The sequence below is a fragment of the Brachyistius frenatus genome, unplaced genomic scaffold, assembly GCF_029030835.1.
Source record: "Brachyistius frenatus isolate BFR_SWC_R1_liver_20210118 unplaced genomic scaffold, ASM2903083v1 Contig_7, whole genome shotgun sequence".
In the NCBI taxonomy this organism is placed as follows: domain Eukaryota; kingdom Metazoa; phylum Chordata; class Actinopteri; family Embiotocidae; genus Brachyistius; species Brachyistius frenatus.
This window is the reverse complement of record NW_027210606.1, coordinates 8,844,011-8,860,886: the sequence shown is the minus strand read 5'-3', so window position 1 is coordinate 8,860,886 and position 16,876 is coordinate 8,844,011. Positions and strand designations below refer to the sequence as shown.

The 16,876-nt window shown below is 42.1% G+C and overlaps 1 protein-coding gene across 2 annotated transcripts in view; it reads right to left on the bottom strand.

Annotated features, from left to right (window-relative positions):
- Positions 1-255: 255 nt before the first annotated feature.
- Positions 256-16,876, bottom strand: part of bnc2 (basonuclin zinc finger protein 2) — a 96,675-nt gene continuing 80,054 nt past the window's right edge. For both annotated transcript variants that reach the window (XM_069689340.1, XM_069689341.1), the window contains 2 exons: positions 12,940-15,338; positions 256-5,813 (listed from right to left, as the gene is read on the bottom strand). In XM_069689340.1, coding sequence (XP_069545441.1) covers positions 5,003-5,813; positions 12,940-15,338 — 3,210 coding nt within the window. In that variant the 3' untranslated portion in view covers positions 256-5,002. The remainder of the gene's footprint in view (positions 5,814-12,939; positions 15,339-16,876) is intronic.

Here is a 16,876-nt window from a genome sequence, read left to right as displayed (position 1 = left end):
TAGCCTTTTCCCTGATGGTTTTTTTTTTTTTTTATCATAGGGTAATTAAAGAGCCCAGTAAAACCTGCTGAAATCTCAGTGTCTGGTTAGAATGGCTTGATTGACACATTGTTTCTCTGCTGTTATTTTTTTACATTACAGACAATGATCCTTTCAACTGCTTTAATTTAATAACATTTTCAAAATGACACTATTTAGAGATTATTATAAGTCAGGTTTCCTCGACTTTTAAATGAAATGCAATGACAAAATGCCAGTGACTGATAAATCTTTAATATAAAAATTGTACAAGAATTCTGATACAAATTACAAGAGGTATTTGGACAAAATATGAATAAAATTCCATTTACATCCCAAAACCCTTATGCATTTTATGCAAAAACCATAGACAGTTATGATACAGAAACAAATACAAGAAAGGCTAAAAAGAAAGGGGAAAAAAAAGAAACAAGAGTCTCTTAAAAAGGATAATTTTTTTCCTTCTGTCTGGGGAACACCTCTTTAGGTAACATACAGTATTCATGAGGCTTCCAAATCACCATTTTGACACAAAAGTGACGCAAGCTCCTTTGCTCCGTTTGTTCTTTGCAGTGCGACTATGTAGCCATGCAACGCTGTCAAGTGCCAGTGCCGTAACACAGGCTTTTTTAAGACACAGACACAAATGCATTGGATACACAAAAACACAAGTGAAAATAAAAATCTAAGTTCACCAGCTCTTCAAGCTATTTATACTTTAAGACTGTAAAATATATTTGAAAATACAATGAAAAACATTTTATGAATTTACAGCATTCTTTTTTCAGGATCATTGACATTTCACAGGTTCCAGTTCAAATTAATGAGGGTATTCTTTTAGAACATAAGACATGAGACTGAAGCATCTATACAGTCCCACACGTGTGTATTTTTCTTCTATCTGCATATTTCTAATGATGTCCCATCAAACGTTTTAACCTCACTTTGTTCCATTGGCTACATTAACTGGACAGTTTGCATGCAGTGTCACCTCTCATCCTCTCTCCTTTATAGCTATTGTGTACACTCCCTCTCTCTGTGACGTGAACAAAATGGACAGCGGTAAACAGGTCAGGCGTTTCAGCCGTTTGCCATCCCTTTCTCGCTCAGTATGCTGCGTGGAATTGCAGAATAATTGATGCCTGACGCTGCTCTAATCAAATATTTAAGATTCACTCCAGTGGTCTGGGCCGATGAGGCGCTCTGAGAGACGTGTTCCTGCCGTCCAGAAGCGCGGCCACTGGGTAGCAGAAAGCACCTGGACCCATGCGGGTGGAGAATTAAGAAATGCGAAGATTAGATTGGCAGCTTTCTCGGAGGAGTGGGAAATCGGCGGCCATTTCTCGTCGGAGAGGGGTGGAAATTTGAGGGGTGTCTCGAACGCTCTCCAACAGGCAATCGAGAGGAAGCTGGCGATGAGTCGTATGGAGTCCTAGCCCTGCTGCTTTCTTGTTCTCTCTTCAACCTGTGTTCCTCTCGTCTTCCACTACATCGTTAAGTGACTGCTGCGAGGCTAAAGCCAGACCACTTTCCAAGCCCAATCCCTTTCTCTCACCCTCTCTCAGCTGTCTTTCTAGTTATGAACAGTCGCTCTGCTGGCATGAGGGAGCCTGAAGTAGGTTGCAGAGAGGTGTTTTTTAAGGGAACCTCTTCCACAGTTTTCTGTCTCGAACACACAAGTACATGTGACATATCATGCTCTGCAGCTGCTACTTGAAAAAAGGACACTAATGAACAGGACATAAGGAATGTGTTAGACTGAAAAAAAGAGTTACGGCTTGAAAAACTGATGTTAATGGATAAAGCAGACTTACGTTAGGATAACTTTTGATAATTTGGGTATTAACAGGTCTCTTAATTCTAAAGATTTCAAATTAGTCAGTGATCTTTTTTAATAGATTTCCTAAGTTTATTCACTGGCTTTTTTGGGCAAAATGTGTTGAATCATAAGCTGTTGCGCAGGTTAGACTATTCAAAAATAAAGTAATATTCGTAAAAGCTGTGGATTTTCCATGTCTGACTCAATTCTCGTGCACACCATTCCTTATAATGGAATATTAGCTTTCTATGGAGTGGCTGGAGCTATAATGTTAATGCTAGAGATGGAGTTTCATTTCCTGCCTGCCACTGTCTCTTCCATCACCAGAGGTTAACAAGTCATCTAGGTCTTGTCATCCTTCTGAGTGTGAGCCACTCTCCTCTGTGTGTGTGTGCGTGCTCGTGTGTGTGTTTGTATGGTTGTGTGTTAGAGAGACAGCTGTCAGCAGGGTTCCTGGAGTAGCACTTTTTTATTTCTGCCAGAGCGAGGGCCGGAGGGATTGAATGAGTGAATGAGGCAGCGAGCGCCTCAGTGAAACCCACTCCTGGGAGAAGGCAGGGGTTCCTGTACTCAATTTTCCCTTCACTTGGGATAAACAGGCAATTACCCATCCCTTTTTCCTATGCCATGGCCGTCCGGTGAACTTAAGCATACACTATTAGCGTGTGTCCCTGTAGGATCTGCACTATGGCGTGTGGAGGTGGTAAGTGAGTGGCGGGTTGAAGAAATGGGTAAGGCGGTTGTTAAATGACTGTGCTCTGACAGACAAAGAGAAAAACAGTGAGAGAAAGGAATTGTATTGAATTACCGGCGACCCCGACTAAGAGTAAGCGCACATAGAAAATGAATAGATGAATTGAATTCAACTTAATTGAATGAGTCAAATTAAATTGTTCAGCACGCACACTCTCATTCCCTCTTTTTCTCCGTCTGTCAGTGTCACAGTCTTGTCAGCAACCTTGGCGTCTGGCAGTGTAACGAAGTGACAAGTGAGTTATTAGACAGGAGAAGCTGGAATGGCGGGACGCCTCCAGGTAACAGAGAAGCAGCACATTTTTAATGATCGTTGCTGTCATCCTTTCCTCCCTAGTCAGCCTTCCACCTCCGCAACCTTTCCATCAGCCTTAGCTCCCTGTCTCACCCTCTTTATCTCAGAGAAGAGAAGACTAAAAACTGCATGTGTCATATAGGTGGAGTCTTAAAAAAAAAAAGACATGAAGTATTTCAATAGAATAGGTCATGTCTGTATTGCAAAATGGCTTAAGTGTGAAATAAGTGGAACTGAACACTGTTATGGATGTAAGATGTGAATACTGTACAGCACACCTCATAACACTGCATATTTTCCCACTGTGTGTAGCACCAGTCAAGTAAGAGAAGATCTCCTTGTATAGTAACACATGGCATTGCTAATACATTGATAAACAAGTCAAACTAAGGAACAATCTCTATTTTTTGTCTTTTTACAAAAAATATTCTCATACTGGACAAAAACATCTCCGTGAAGATACATCACCCGCTAATAAATACCCCTTCCCTTGGCTACTTTGCCCAATTACTGGAAATATTTGTACCGTAAGACAGTCATGGACATGTTACAAATCGCTGCAACCAACAGCCAGAAAAATGGCAACATTTTTTTTATAGAGTATATTTTTAAGCCAACACTCAGCGATGGAAACCAATAGCGAAATATCACAGCAAAAGTTGTAAGACTCAAGTGCATCATATTAATCAAATGGGGCATGATTTAAGTACAATTTCACACTGAAAGAGTTTTTTCTTAAGCAAACACTTAGGTTTTGGTCACAGTTGAAGGACTATTTTCATCTTTTTTCTCTCCTTTTTCAAATCTGTGAGACAATCATATTTTATGAAGATGCCTTTTGTGAGAACAAACACCAGTTCTTGCATTTCTTTGCACAAAAAAACCAGCATGCTTTAGAGAGATTCACCCACTAAACCCTGGAGACTTTATCAATATTAACTTCTTGTGTTTCATATTTAGTCAGACCTGGGTTTGTTTTGAAGCAAGACACTTTGGAAACACTCTCTGAATACATTGTTCAGCAATGGGGGAAGATTTTGTTCAGGGTGGCAAGATGCTTTGTTGTGAACCTGTGTTTGAAACTGAGCGTGTGCAAAAAGAAACTGGCACAAGTATGTTGAGGGTACACTCACTTCCCTTGGCGCTGTAGCCACCAATGACCCCAAACAAACACCTAAACTCACCATTGCAAAAAATCCTCATTATAATAATATTACACATCCCCTTGTATAGATGCAAAGTGCAAAAACTGAATTGGTATACGAAAGCTCAAACATAACAGACAAAAAAAAAAAAATCAATAGAAATACAGAGAATGATATCAGTGTAGGAGCCTAAAAAAGCATGCCGGCAACCTCTGAATATCTAACAAGTAGATAAAACAAGTCACATGATATTCTTTTTTCCCTAGGACTCAGTTTAAATCTTGTCTTTGAAGCTAACATAAATGAGTCAAGCTAGTAAGATGCTACCTCTTTCTTGCCTATAGCTGGAAGTATTGTACTGGACTGTAACATAAAACCATAAAGAGAAGGGGAAAAAAAGAAGCAAACAACCATCAACACAACTCTTTTACACCAAAAGCCTCTTGGAACATTATTTACAAAATGAAGCTGTCATGCTTTTGTAAGGGGTTCATTTAAAAGCTATCATTACACAAGTACAACAAGAAGATTTTCTTTTTTTCATTTTTTTTTTCAATACTATTGTTTCTGCAGGCAAAGTCACAAATAAGAGTTTGAATGGATTCTTTGGAAATGGACATAAACGCAAAGTAGGGAGGAGTTAAGAAAGGAAAAAATGCTTATGAAAAAAAAACATCTGGAGTTTTGTTATAAAGCAAACTCCATGCTCAAGGGTGTCATCCTGTTCTTCCAAAGAAGGAAAAGTCAAAGGACACGATAATAAACTGTATTTGGAGTCAATTAATTTCATAGATGGAGATGGAAATGTCTTGCGATGATTTACAGAGGACGGGCAGGAGGCATACAGGCATTTAGCTTGTATTTGATGGCCTTGGACTGGGGGGGTTAAAAGCTTATCTGAGGAGGAATAAGGATGAAGAATGAAGGGAGGAGCGGGCAGACTGACAGGAAGGTCGAGTCACAAGTCATTCTTTAGTCTATTATTGTAGAGAAGGGCATGTTTTTATGGAGGTTGGGGTTCTGAGAGTGTCGGTTACGGCTGCGCACAGAGCTGAACACCATGTTGCAACCAGGGATTTTGCACTTGTGCATCTCGCGCAGGTGCACAGTCTTGTAGTGCACACGCAGGGTCCCTTTGTTGCTGTACATTTTGTGGCAGATGTTGCAGAGGATCCCACCGCTGCTGCCATTACTGCCCCTGGTGGACGAAAGGAGGAATGGTGAGGAGGAAGGGTCCAACCCCTCACCGTCTTTGAGTTCTCCAGTCTCATCCCGATGTCCCCCTTCAGCCCGCCCCTCGGCACGTTGGGAGTAGTCCTCTCCCTCACTGTTGCCTTCCTCCTCATCCTCTTCACCCTCCTCCTCCAGGTCATCCAATAGGATGCCTACATCGCTGCCCTCGTCTGACTCATGTGAGGAGTGGACGCTGCTGCCGGATTGAACACTGGATGTGGTGCTCAGGTCCAACACCATGTAGTCGTCTGGCTGGCCCCGGGAGAAGCCGTTGGTGTGGTGGTTTTTAAGGTCTTGGTTGAGGAGATGGTGGGGATAGTCATTGCTCATGGGGGAATGGGCATTGTGGTTCAGGCCGGTGAGCCCAAAACTGGCACCTCCGATGCCCATCCCGGCCATAGGGTCCAAGCCCATGTGGTGCCCAGCATAGATCTTGGCCAGAAACTCGGCTCGCAAGTCCTTGGGCAGTGGCGTGAGTTGGGGGTCCAGGACAATGTCGTCCAGCTCTTTGGTCAGCAGTTTACGGTGCAGGTTGATGTTGGAGCTGTGCCTAATTTGGAGAGACAGTCACAGTTGTAAATCAGGATACTGCCGGGCTATGAAAAAATAAAGATTACATTTCAATTACAAATAGTCACATTACTGAAACACATGTATTTGTATCTACAATCATTAATATTTCATATTTTCAAGTTATCTTACTACTGTTATATGGTACCAGGCTTTAAAGATTCAATACCTGAGAACCACTGCATGTATAATTATTGTTACTATCAGTCCAGGTACAAAAACACTCACACAGAGAGAAATCCACCCCTCAGCTCTCCTCAGAAAAAGTGCACTAAGATAGCAGAGAGAGAGAGAGCATCCTGCTAGTGTTTACCACTGTCAGCATGTCTGCACTGCACAGCCCTCAAATCCAATAGACTCTGACTCAATTAAATACTCCACCATATTGAATGGGAGTTTATCAATTGATTCGAGCTGTGGTAATGTGATAATCGAGGGGAACTGGATAGCATATTAGCACTAGACCCTGACAGCATTATCACATTCGTTCCCTATTGGAGGTGGCTTAATCGAGCACCTCAATGAACATGTCGTTATGTAGCCCTGGATTTAATTAAGATGGGCATTTTTCCCAAACACAAGGCAAACTGTATCACACAATGTGCTACAGCTGATAAAAGAAACTAAGTAACAAGTGCCATGCTTAAGCCAGGATACAATTAGTGAGGACTTCAGTTAGCACACAAAGCCATGCTAAAGGATGCAAAGTGAAATGGGCTTGCAATTCAAATTCAATGCCTTTTCGCTCCAATTTCACAGCTGCCTAGTAAGACTAAGAGAAAAGGGACCCACGGTACACGTCACAATAAAACTGCAAGACAGAAAGGAAACTTAAGCAACCAATGACCATTGTCAGATATGACCTACTCCTCTCATATCAGGTCATCAATTTAAATAAAAAAAATATGCAAACACTCAGTGCCTTTAATGTGAAGGGTTTCCATGCAGGGAGGGCACGTGTGTGTAAAACAAAACAAATATAAAAATTAAAAAAAAATAAAAATAAAAAGGGTCATCCTGAGCAGGACGGGCAAAAATGGAGTCACAATGGATAGTAGAGCTTACCAGCAGTGGCAGGGTTGATGCAGTCAAAAAGGGTCCCTTTCCTTTAATTATTTACTTCCCTATCCGACATTGTCCTGCAAGAGGTAAAAATACATTCATTTGAGGGACCCTTTTCTGTGAACCAAGCAACCAGGAGCCCGTCCACTCGAGCATCGTCAGCATTGTGGGGAGAGCGTGGCAAATCGATTGGCCATGTCTGTCACTGCATGTGTGTTTGCACGTGCTTATGTCTGTTTGTGTGCGTGAAAACATCAAATATACTACTTCCATATAGTGAGCCTTCAATCAAAAAGACTATATAAATCCTTTGTTCTTTTTTATCCTTTGATGGACAGTTGCACTCATTTGGTGCAAACTTATGGTTGAAATATGGGAGTCGTGATTAAATGTCTGTGGTGCTGTAGCGTTGTCTGTGAAATACATGTGTGGACGCTCGGCTGTGAGAAACCAGAGTGTCTGAAATATGTTATGACCTGTACTTAGGAAAATGGGCACAGTCTCTGCAGGGACACCAACCGACACTTTTTTTTTTTTTTTTTTTTTTTTTAATGTGAAGAGGGGCCACAGATTTGTTCAGTTAAGCCTGAAGTTCAGGATGCTGTTGATGATGCTCAGGTAGGCAGGTCCTTTGGAACATGTCTCCATCTCTATAACAACACCTTCTCACTGCTAATAAGCTCTATATTAGCCATGGCTATCTATTAAAGTCAAACATGCTAAATAGCATGCAGTAAGTAGTCTGCAGAGTAGCTACAGTAGCCATTTTAGTCAAAATGCACACCATATTGTTAGAAAGTTACAGTATATAAATATTCACAGTTACCACTAGAATCTTTTTTTTAATTTATTTTACAGACATATGCAAACAAAATAAACTAAAGAAAAAGTCACTTTATTATGTATAATTTGTAATCATTTAGCAAGTTTATGGTCATTTTCATAGACATTATCTAACCCCCATGTTAGCAGTACCTCCTTAACCTAAATAATCAAAATAACTCCCCTGAGTCCACACACAGAGGTCATAATGCCCCTATACCTTCATTTATCAGATTTATACTTTATGCCCCATTTCCCACTCCTCTCCATCCCTCCACCTCCGTCCCTCCTCTTCAATATGCTCTATCTTTCCTCCCCCAACCCCCCTTCCCCTCCTCCACCTCCACCCCTCCTCCATCTCTACCTCCCTGTTGGCCAGTAATGTGGCTGGCAAACCAATTTGACTGTCTCATCTTTGCCCAAACGACGGGGGAGGCCTCCGGAGAGCCCATTTTTGACTGTGCAGAGGAGGCAGAGCGAGAGTGTGCCGGTCCCAATCGGCGTTAATCATCTTTAGGTTCATCTGATGGCCCTTGCCCTTGCTTTTGTGTCAGTGCGTACGTGCGTGTATATGTGTGTGTACGTTGTCTAAATGGCTCATAATGTGTAAATGAGACGGAGGGCTGAGTGGTATTAAACTGACACCAGTGGTTCTTTGTCTTTCCTGTCATTCGAGGTGCGTTATGAGGTTTTGGGTGTAAGTGGGAGGACAAGAGTTTGAGGAACATTTATCACCCTCTGTCACTGTTTGATCTTCTTTGCGTTGTTTCAGCCTCTTGAACAGCATAAGCTACAAACAAGGATTTGAGGATGCTCAAACAAATGAGCGAATAATAATTAAAAATGCATTTAATTTGACATGAAAAACATTTTTATGTACAAGTTTTGATTTAAAATTAATTAAAATGACTTGCTGTTTTACAGCTAGAATTCTGTTGGGTGTCTATACGTTATTCATCTATGAATAGAATAATTTCCTTTATTCTCCTAAAAATGAATCACAATTAGGCTGTCATGAATGGATGTTAAGTTTCAAGGATTTTCTTTTATTCAGCAGATAGTTCAAACTAGGGTTGAGTGGCTTTTTGCTAACATATTCTCTCTATGAGCCGCATGCCCTTTGTTTATGAGAGACAAACAGAGAGCTGATTGTGGAGCAGAGGAGCTGGGCCCACATGCCGTGAGGGGACCGAGGGAAAAGGAAGGAGACAGCGAGAGCAAGGAGAGGGGAGCAAAGAGACTCTCCAACATAATTAACCTTCACTCTCTCCGTTTGCAGTGGCCCATGCAGGGACCACGGGCTGCGCACGGCTGCACCATGGGAATGTGGAAGAGGGAGGACACCTGCTTGCTGCAGCGACATAGAATGAGCAGGTAAAAATGTTAAGGGGAAGGTTAAAAATAAAAATAGAGTAGGCTGATAGAAATAAGATAAGTTAGGCTAAGTCTCGTCACCAGTTTACAAATGATGATGAACAGGGCTAATAATGGTGATGATTACTGGTACGCGGCTTTCCAGCCGTTAATCGTGCAGTTTCAACACTTGGCCGATGCTGCTCACTCCTCATAATAAATATGCAATCATTTACATCCGTGCAGCAGGCAGCCAGGAGGCTGGGGGGAAAGCACCCCTTTGTAAAACCACACACACACACACACACACACACACACACACACACACACACACACACACACACACACACACACACACACACACACACACACACACACACACACACACACACACTTATCTTGCTCTCTGTTTTACACTCAAAAACACACTCATTACATACACGCTCAAAGCCAAATTAAATTATCCTTTTTTTTTGTATGTCTGTGAGAGTATGTAAAGTATCCATGTGAACTTGTGTTTTGATGTGTGAGATCTGCTGTGTGATCGGAACTGAACACAAGCGATACTTTTGCCTCTGTAGTACATTTGCAGTGTGTCCTACTCTGACGGTGTCATCGGCTCTTGGTTGTTTTTCTCTGTAGATGAAATGACCTCTCCTCAGTTTTCTTCTTTACTTTGATACGCGAGCTTTTGATGCTGGTGTCTGATGGTGTGTTTACGTGCCTTTGGCTTTTCACTCGGTCAATAGACTAATCAGATATGCAGAGGACTTTCCCGTTGTTTGATGTCAACAGCTGTTGGAAGGAGGAGACACCAGGCAGCCCTGCATATTATACTGCTGCTTTACAATATATTAATCAACAACAATAAATCACCACTGATCTACCTTCCTCATATGCAAATTCCCAGTGGTTATTATTTTAATGGTTCTTAATATATATTAAGGATCATTACTTTATGTTTAGTGTTATAAAGTATTGTTAAATTGTTTATGTCTGAGATGAACCCCTGGAAAGAGCTGCATATAAATTGTTACTGCCAATACTGGCAGAAAAAAAAGAAAAGCATATTAGTAGAAAGACTGTGGTTTGACATCAAATTTACTTGTAATAAACATTCAAGACATTATTTTGTGCAAATAAATTTGTCCATAATGTTTCTTAATCCTATCAGAGCAAATGCTCTGATGAAAACAACTAAATTATATTCCCATTTTATTGTTACCCTTCCACTCAACCATACATTACGTTATTAGAGGATTATCCAGGGACAGATTTGATGAGAGCATTGCTTGTGTATCAACTCGCCTCAAAGCCCCAGGATTTCTCGAGCTATACAGTATTCTTCTTTGCGTAGTTTTGTTCCCGGTTTGAACCTACGGTAGAGTAATATGTCCCATATGCTATCAGGGCAAAGTATGGAAACAATAGTGTGCTTGGGTCTCAACCACACAGAGCTGTATTGTACAGCCCTAGCTTGAAGATGCATTATTTTCATAGTAGCGTGCCCCTTCTTAATTCAAAGTTATCTCTGTCTTCCATATGTCCTGCCACATTATGTGTTTGAATGACATTTACATGCTGGTGTTTTTCATCATTGGAGTCAAACTGTCACACACACACACACACACACACACACACACACACACACACACACACACACACACACACACACACACACACACACACACACACACACACACACACACACACACACACACACACACACACACACACACACACACACACACACATATCCAAGCTGATGCAGGAAGAGAGTGAGCATAGGAAGAGTTCATGTTGAGGTGTTACTTTTTCTGTGTGCGATATGGTCTGATGTTTGAACTGTCTGTGACTGTATAACTCTCACCCCTGGCTTCAAATGTCTGGCTGCATATTTGTGAACTTTTCTACTTTTCTTTTCTGGTGATTATATTTTTTTCCTTACTATTGTCACCTCATTTAGTTCACAGAAACTTTCTGTGAGCCAGGATATGACAACAGATTCCAGGATGAAGGGATTAAATTACATAACTGACAAAAAATCAGGGCAGCTGTATAAATTTTACTTTCTGATGCACTGAATCCATTTTAGCAGAAATAAAAATCTGAGCAATATCTGCAGATTACCAATGGCACTTAACTGTGTGAGCTAGTTTCAGGAATGTTTTTTTTTTAAATAATTTTTTATTATTTTTTTATACTTACTCCTATTTACTATTCTCATGTGAAATTCCCCAATACACACACCGTGAAGTTACACATATTCAAGCTGTTTCAAAATTCTGATAACTTAATTAATTATTTATATCAGTAAACTGTTTTACAGCATTAAGAAGCTGTTTATACAAGAACAAATATTTGTCTCTTGTTATCTATTTGTACACATCCCTGTATGTGTGCCAGTATGAGTGTTTGTGAATGTGTGAAATGCATGTATATGTGTGTGCGCACACATGTTGCACAGCAGACTGATCCTGCTTTCGATATTTACTATTCCTAAAGTCTTGTCGGAAGAAGGAAGCTAACACACTCACTGGTGGCAGCACACCACACGGAGGCAAAGCATGCTATAATAACACTGAGTGTCATCTTGCTGCTGTTGGCACAGCTGTGCCGGGTGAGCAGCAGGGTTGCACTTTCACGGACACTAACTTGTCTCCTGTTCTGCTCCCCCTGTTCCCTTCTCACATCCATCCTAATAGAGTCCCAGCATCACCTGCTCTATTTACATGCTGCTAATGAACAAAGTGCTAACAGCAGATGCCACAGAAACAGCACATGGAATAAAGGGTTTAGGGTAGGCAAGGAGAAGCGAATTTTGGTACAGGGAGGTAGAAGTGTTAGAGGAAGAGATCAGGGGGGCAGAGCCAGTGTGCAAGTGATACACAACACTGACAAAAATTACAAGACTTCCTCTGGAAAGGATTTTTTTTTTCTTATTGCAGTATGTTGCAACTTTCTTAAATTGAAGTGTGATTTGTGATGCCACAATCCGTGTCACCGGAAATATACATTTCCCCACATCTGTTACTGATAATGAATAATATTTGTAACTTTATATAAAGGATTGTGAAAGAGAAATACTACTCATTAAGCATAACTTAACACTGACCAATTTAAAACTTAAATGTCGCTCCCAAGAAAAAAAAAAAAAAAAAAAACCCCAGTTGTTTTACTCCCTTGGGGAGCCTGTGTGAACCCAGGGGACTAGTGATGTTATGTACATCCAGCATGTGTTGTAGCATCAACCTGCTGCTAGTGCTGCTACAGAATATATATTCTGCAGAGTGAGTGTGTGGGACTGATATGTGCTAACAAGCCCAGGTGAGTATGGCTAGCCTCACCTCTTAATGCGCTAATAAATGCAGTGGTTTGACGAACTGCTGTCTATGTTAATGTATTCGCCTTCATCTCCCTGTGACAAGGTGAGCCAGAGTGAGGGCAGGTAAACAACACGCTGCAGCTGGAGGCTTGATGGGTAGAGCCTAGTGCTTGTTAAAACGTGTGTGTATGTGTTGCACCTCATGGCACCCTCCTCTTCTGAACTTGACACAGAGCAGATGTCCCTGAATCCCTTTTTTTAGTTTTCAATTAGCTAACAGATGTGAAGTGATAGCATTTCCACATAAATGTTACACAGTAGTGAAATACTGCAGTTAAACCTTATTTTATTAACATGAGATTTAAAGGCATATTTCTCCCAAAAAGTGAACTATGTTTTAACATGGCTTTTATAAAAACAACTACATCCTAATAAAACAAAAATATTATGTTTTGAATTATAATAGATGATAGAAATTAAATCAAACCTACCTGCGACTGTCGCAGTTACATTAAAATAAAAATAATGATGTTGTAGCACTCACCTGTCTCGGCTCCGCCGGGAAGGGAAAGCAGCGTTGCAGCCAGCCACAGTGCACACATGCATCTCTTTGAGGTGCACATTCTTGTAGTGCAGTTTCATGCTATAGGAGCTCTTGAAGGTCTTCTTACACACGTAGCAAATCTTGGGATCAGGACTTGAACATGGATCTCCCTCTGGTGATTGAGAAGAAGGAAATTTGGGTGGGCTGGCACCATAGGCCATTGAAGAGATGAAGCTCTCGTGCAGAGCTGCCATGCTTGCAGCAGCGGCAGCAGCCGCTGCCATGCCTCCGTTGTAGAGCCCATATTGGCCCATGCAGAACATGTCGTAAGTTGGATCATTCAGTTCTTCCTTGATTTTGATAGGGAGCTGGTGAGGGGAGGGCGAGGAATGGCCCTTTCCTTCCATTTCCTTTCTCAAATGAGCTTCCTCACAACCCTCATTGTCTTGGTCCCTGTCCAAACCCCTTCCACCTCTGCTGTGCTTTTGCTGTTCGTCCACATCCATCAGCTCATCTCGGTAGAACATTTTGGAATCTGAGGTTTCAGACTCATTCTCAAAGTCTCTCTCATGGTCCTGATCCTCAGAGGTGAAACTGTCCATACAACGTAGTTCGGAAGCTCCACCTCTGCTCTCACTACCAGTACCTTCCCGGCACTCATCTTCACTTTGTCTCATCATTCCTCTCAGAGCTAAACCAGGACTCATCTCATCCTGGGAAGGGGATTGCTGCCCACTACCGCCACTGTGATTCCCGGTTCCACTACCACTGTTGTTGTTGCCGTTACAATTTCCATTAATTTTGACATTGTTGTGAAGCAGAGATGACTGGTGGTGGTGGTGATTATGGTGGATGGCATCATCATCATCATCATCTTTGTCATCATATTCATCCGCCACATCAATCACTTCCTTCTCAATCTTAACTGGCATACTTGATTTACGAGGCTTCTTTTTGGGCGTGGGGTCACTGCTGCCAGTGGTGAGGTCCTGATTGGCACTAGGTGTAGGCAAGCGATGGGACATAGGTCCTGTCTCTGACATATGAACATTATTGTGGGAAGCCACAGCTGCAGCAGCGAGAATGTGTTGTTGCTGGTCCATCAGGGTGGTGCTGTTGGTGGTGGTGGGCATGATGGGGCTGGTGGGCAGTGACACTGGAGGGCTAACAAGGTCCGCGGGGGACAGTAGTGTTCGGTAGAATGGGGGCACCGGCTGGACTGGCTGCACTGACTTCAGAGAGGGGAACACCAGTGGACTTTGCAGGGGTGATTGAAGCATAGGATCTATCGGTGGAGTCGTGAAGCCCAGTGGTGGCCTTCCAGGGCTGGTGAGTGTGAAGCCACAATTCTTGGTGCTTGAGATGACAGGTGTACCAGTGGTTGAATGTGCACGGATGAGGTCCTTGTCCCGGTTATTGCGCAGCATGGGCATGTGCAACCGCGGATTGGGATTGGCACTGTGGCGGTTGCGGCTGCGTAATGAGCTGAAGACCATGTTGCAACCCTCAATGGTGCAACGATGTTTAATCTTTAAGTGTACAGCATTGTAATGTATCTTAAGTGTGCCTTTATCATAAAAGGTCTTCCCACAAGAGTTGCAGCACACACGACCCTTGCGTGAGGTGGCTCCCATACGGCGCATGCGATGCATCTTGGAGGAAAAGGAAGCATGGGTGATGGTTTTAGTTTGTTCATCCTTTACAAAGTGGTGGTGCACCTGGTGGTCACTCAAGCTGTTTGGTTGTTGAGGTTGATTTTGGGACTGTTGTTGGCCCTGCTGCTGTTGCTGCTGAAGTTGTGTCTGCTGTTGCTGCTGTTGAGCCTGCTGGGTGGAAGGGGTTGGCGAGATGGGTGATGCCCGGTTGTTGGGTTCTATCTTGGGCTCAGTGTTGTTGTTAATTGCTCCCAGTGCACCACGACTAGGGCTCGGACCTGTGCGGAAGGGTGATAGAGACACTTCTGATTCACTGGTTTCCACATGTTCTCCTTGGTTTGGTAGGCTGGGCTCTCTGAGCCGGAGAGCAGACTGCTCCATAGGGAGGCCATTGGGGGGCAAGCCAAGCATGGGGGCAGATACTGGGTTGATGTACTGGAAGGGCAGAAGGAAGGCTAAACTGTTAGGGATATTCTCAAAATGGTGAATGCTGGATGGGCTACTGTTTTCCAGATGTGTCAGGAGCCCCGGGCTGCGGGTCCTGTTGTTACTTTCAATGAATGTCCTAATCCCGGAGTCTGTCTTGGAAGAGGGAACTGTAACTGCCTGACCTTCCTTCTCCTGAATGGCCATCAGCTCCACAATGGACTTGGTTTCCCCAAAGCGTAGGAACTGCTGCAGGGTGATGATCTCCTCTTCTCGGGACATGATGGTCCAGCGGTCCAGCACCTTGCCTGCAGTATCCTAGATACCCCAAAAGAGACGAGAGAGAAGACAAAAATACCAACCTTTATTGATCGTGCATAATCAGTGTGGTCAAAGGAGAAGAATGAGCAGGGGTTAGTTTGTAAGGGCGAGCTTTTTTGCTCATGAAATTCAGAGGCCCCTGGAGCGACAAGTAACTAACAAAGCTTTGTTGAAACACACCACACACACTTTCACTGTCCCTCTTTTCCATTCACTCTTTACTCATTCATTTATTTCTGTAATCAGTCCCGGAAATGTTTTCATTAATCCCACAGTGATGAGAGTAGACAAGAGTTTAATTGGGTCTCACGCAAACAAATCAAAAGCACTGAGGTGGGGCTATTAGCTTACTTCAAGCATTGGGATATTAGTCTGTGAGACTGATAAAAACAGCTTTGTAAAAGATGTGAACTCTTACTGGGACTCCCTCTGTACACAAACTGTACCTAGGGATACTTGAAAAACTGTGTGAGCCATAGAAAAAATGTCTAAAAGAAATAATACAATGATTAATACATGTCAATAATCGTACCTTGGTTGGCAGGCATTTTTCTCAGTGTGTTCTCTATCACTAAGGCAGTGAGAGAGGACACTATGTAGGGAGTGAATGATTTGATGTTTTTTAAGGTTGTGTTTGTGAATGCCTTGACTGTGGCATTGAAGTGGTGTCCCTTTCATTGGACAGGTTAGATATTCATGCCCTTCTGTTTGTGATATCTAAATTGATGTAAAACTTGTGTTATGTTAGTGAGGTCTAAAGAATACACAACTTTTTTTCATTTTTAAAATTCATGGACAAATCTTTCTAAATCAATAATCATGTTGTTTGGGACAGCTAAGGATGAACGTTCAGTTGACAATAGCCACCCAAGAAAATGGCGGAAATGTAAAATAGGTTTTAACAATAGATAATTTATTATAACCCTTGGTGTTTTCAGTTCTTGTAATCTTGGAGACTTGGGAGTTATGAGGAACATGTTTCCATCTGAAGACACCAAAACTACTCTGCTGGTACTTGGGCATTATTCGAAGCAGAGCGATTTACTTGGCTAGTGTCTTTTGAAAATATGCAATGAACGGCTGAAAAATAATAAAAAATAAGATTCCAGGCAAACGTACACATTATCAAACATGAAGCGATGCCAATGAATTCTGGGTAAAGAATCTTAACAAATCCTCAGAATTGATATAATAGTTTAGCTGTTGAGGTTGAGGCAGTAAAAGTTTGACCCAGAACTTTTGTCCTCTTTTATGAAACCATGTCTCTCCCTGCTTCATAGCACTTATGACAGTACTTTTCACAAAATTATCATTCAGTAATTGCTATGCCTACTGTTATTACATGAGATGGTATTATGTGAGCAACATTGGAAATAGATGAGAGAAAAACAGACCGAAAGACAAGTGTAAATACTAAAATTCACATACAGATTCCTGGGGGATCATGCACGTGCAAGTGACATCATAGGAGTAGCACAAGTGATGACAATTAGTCACTCTGAAGTGGTAACATTTCTTATGGGCTCCTGGCTGCT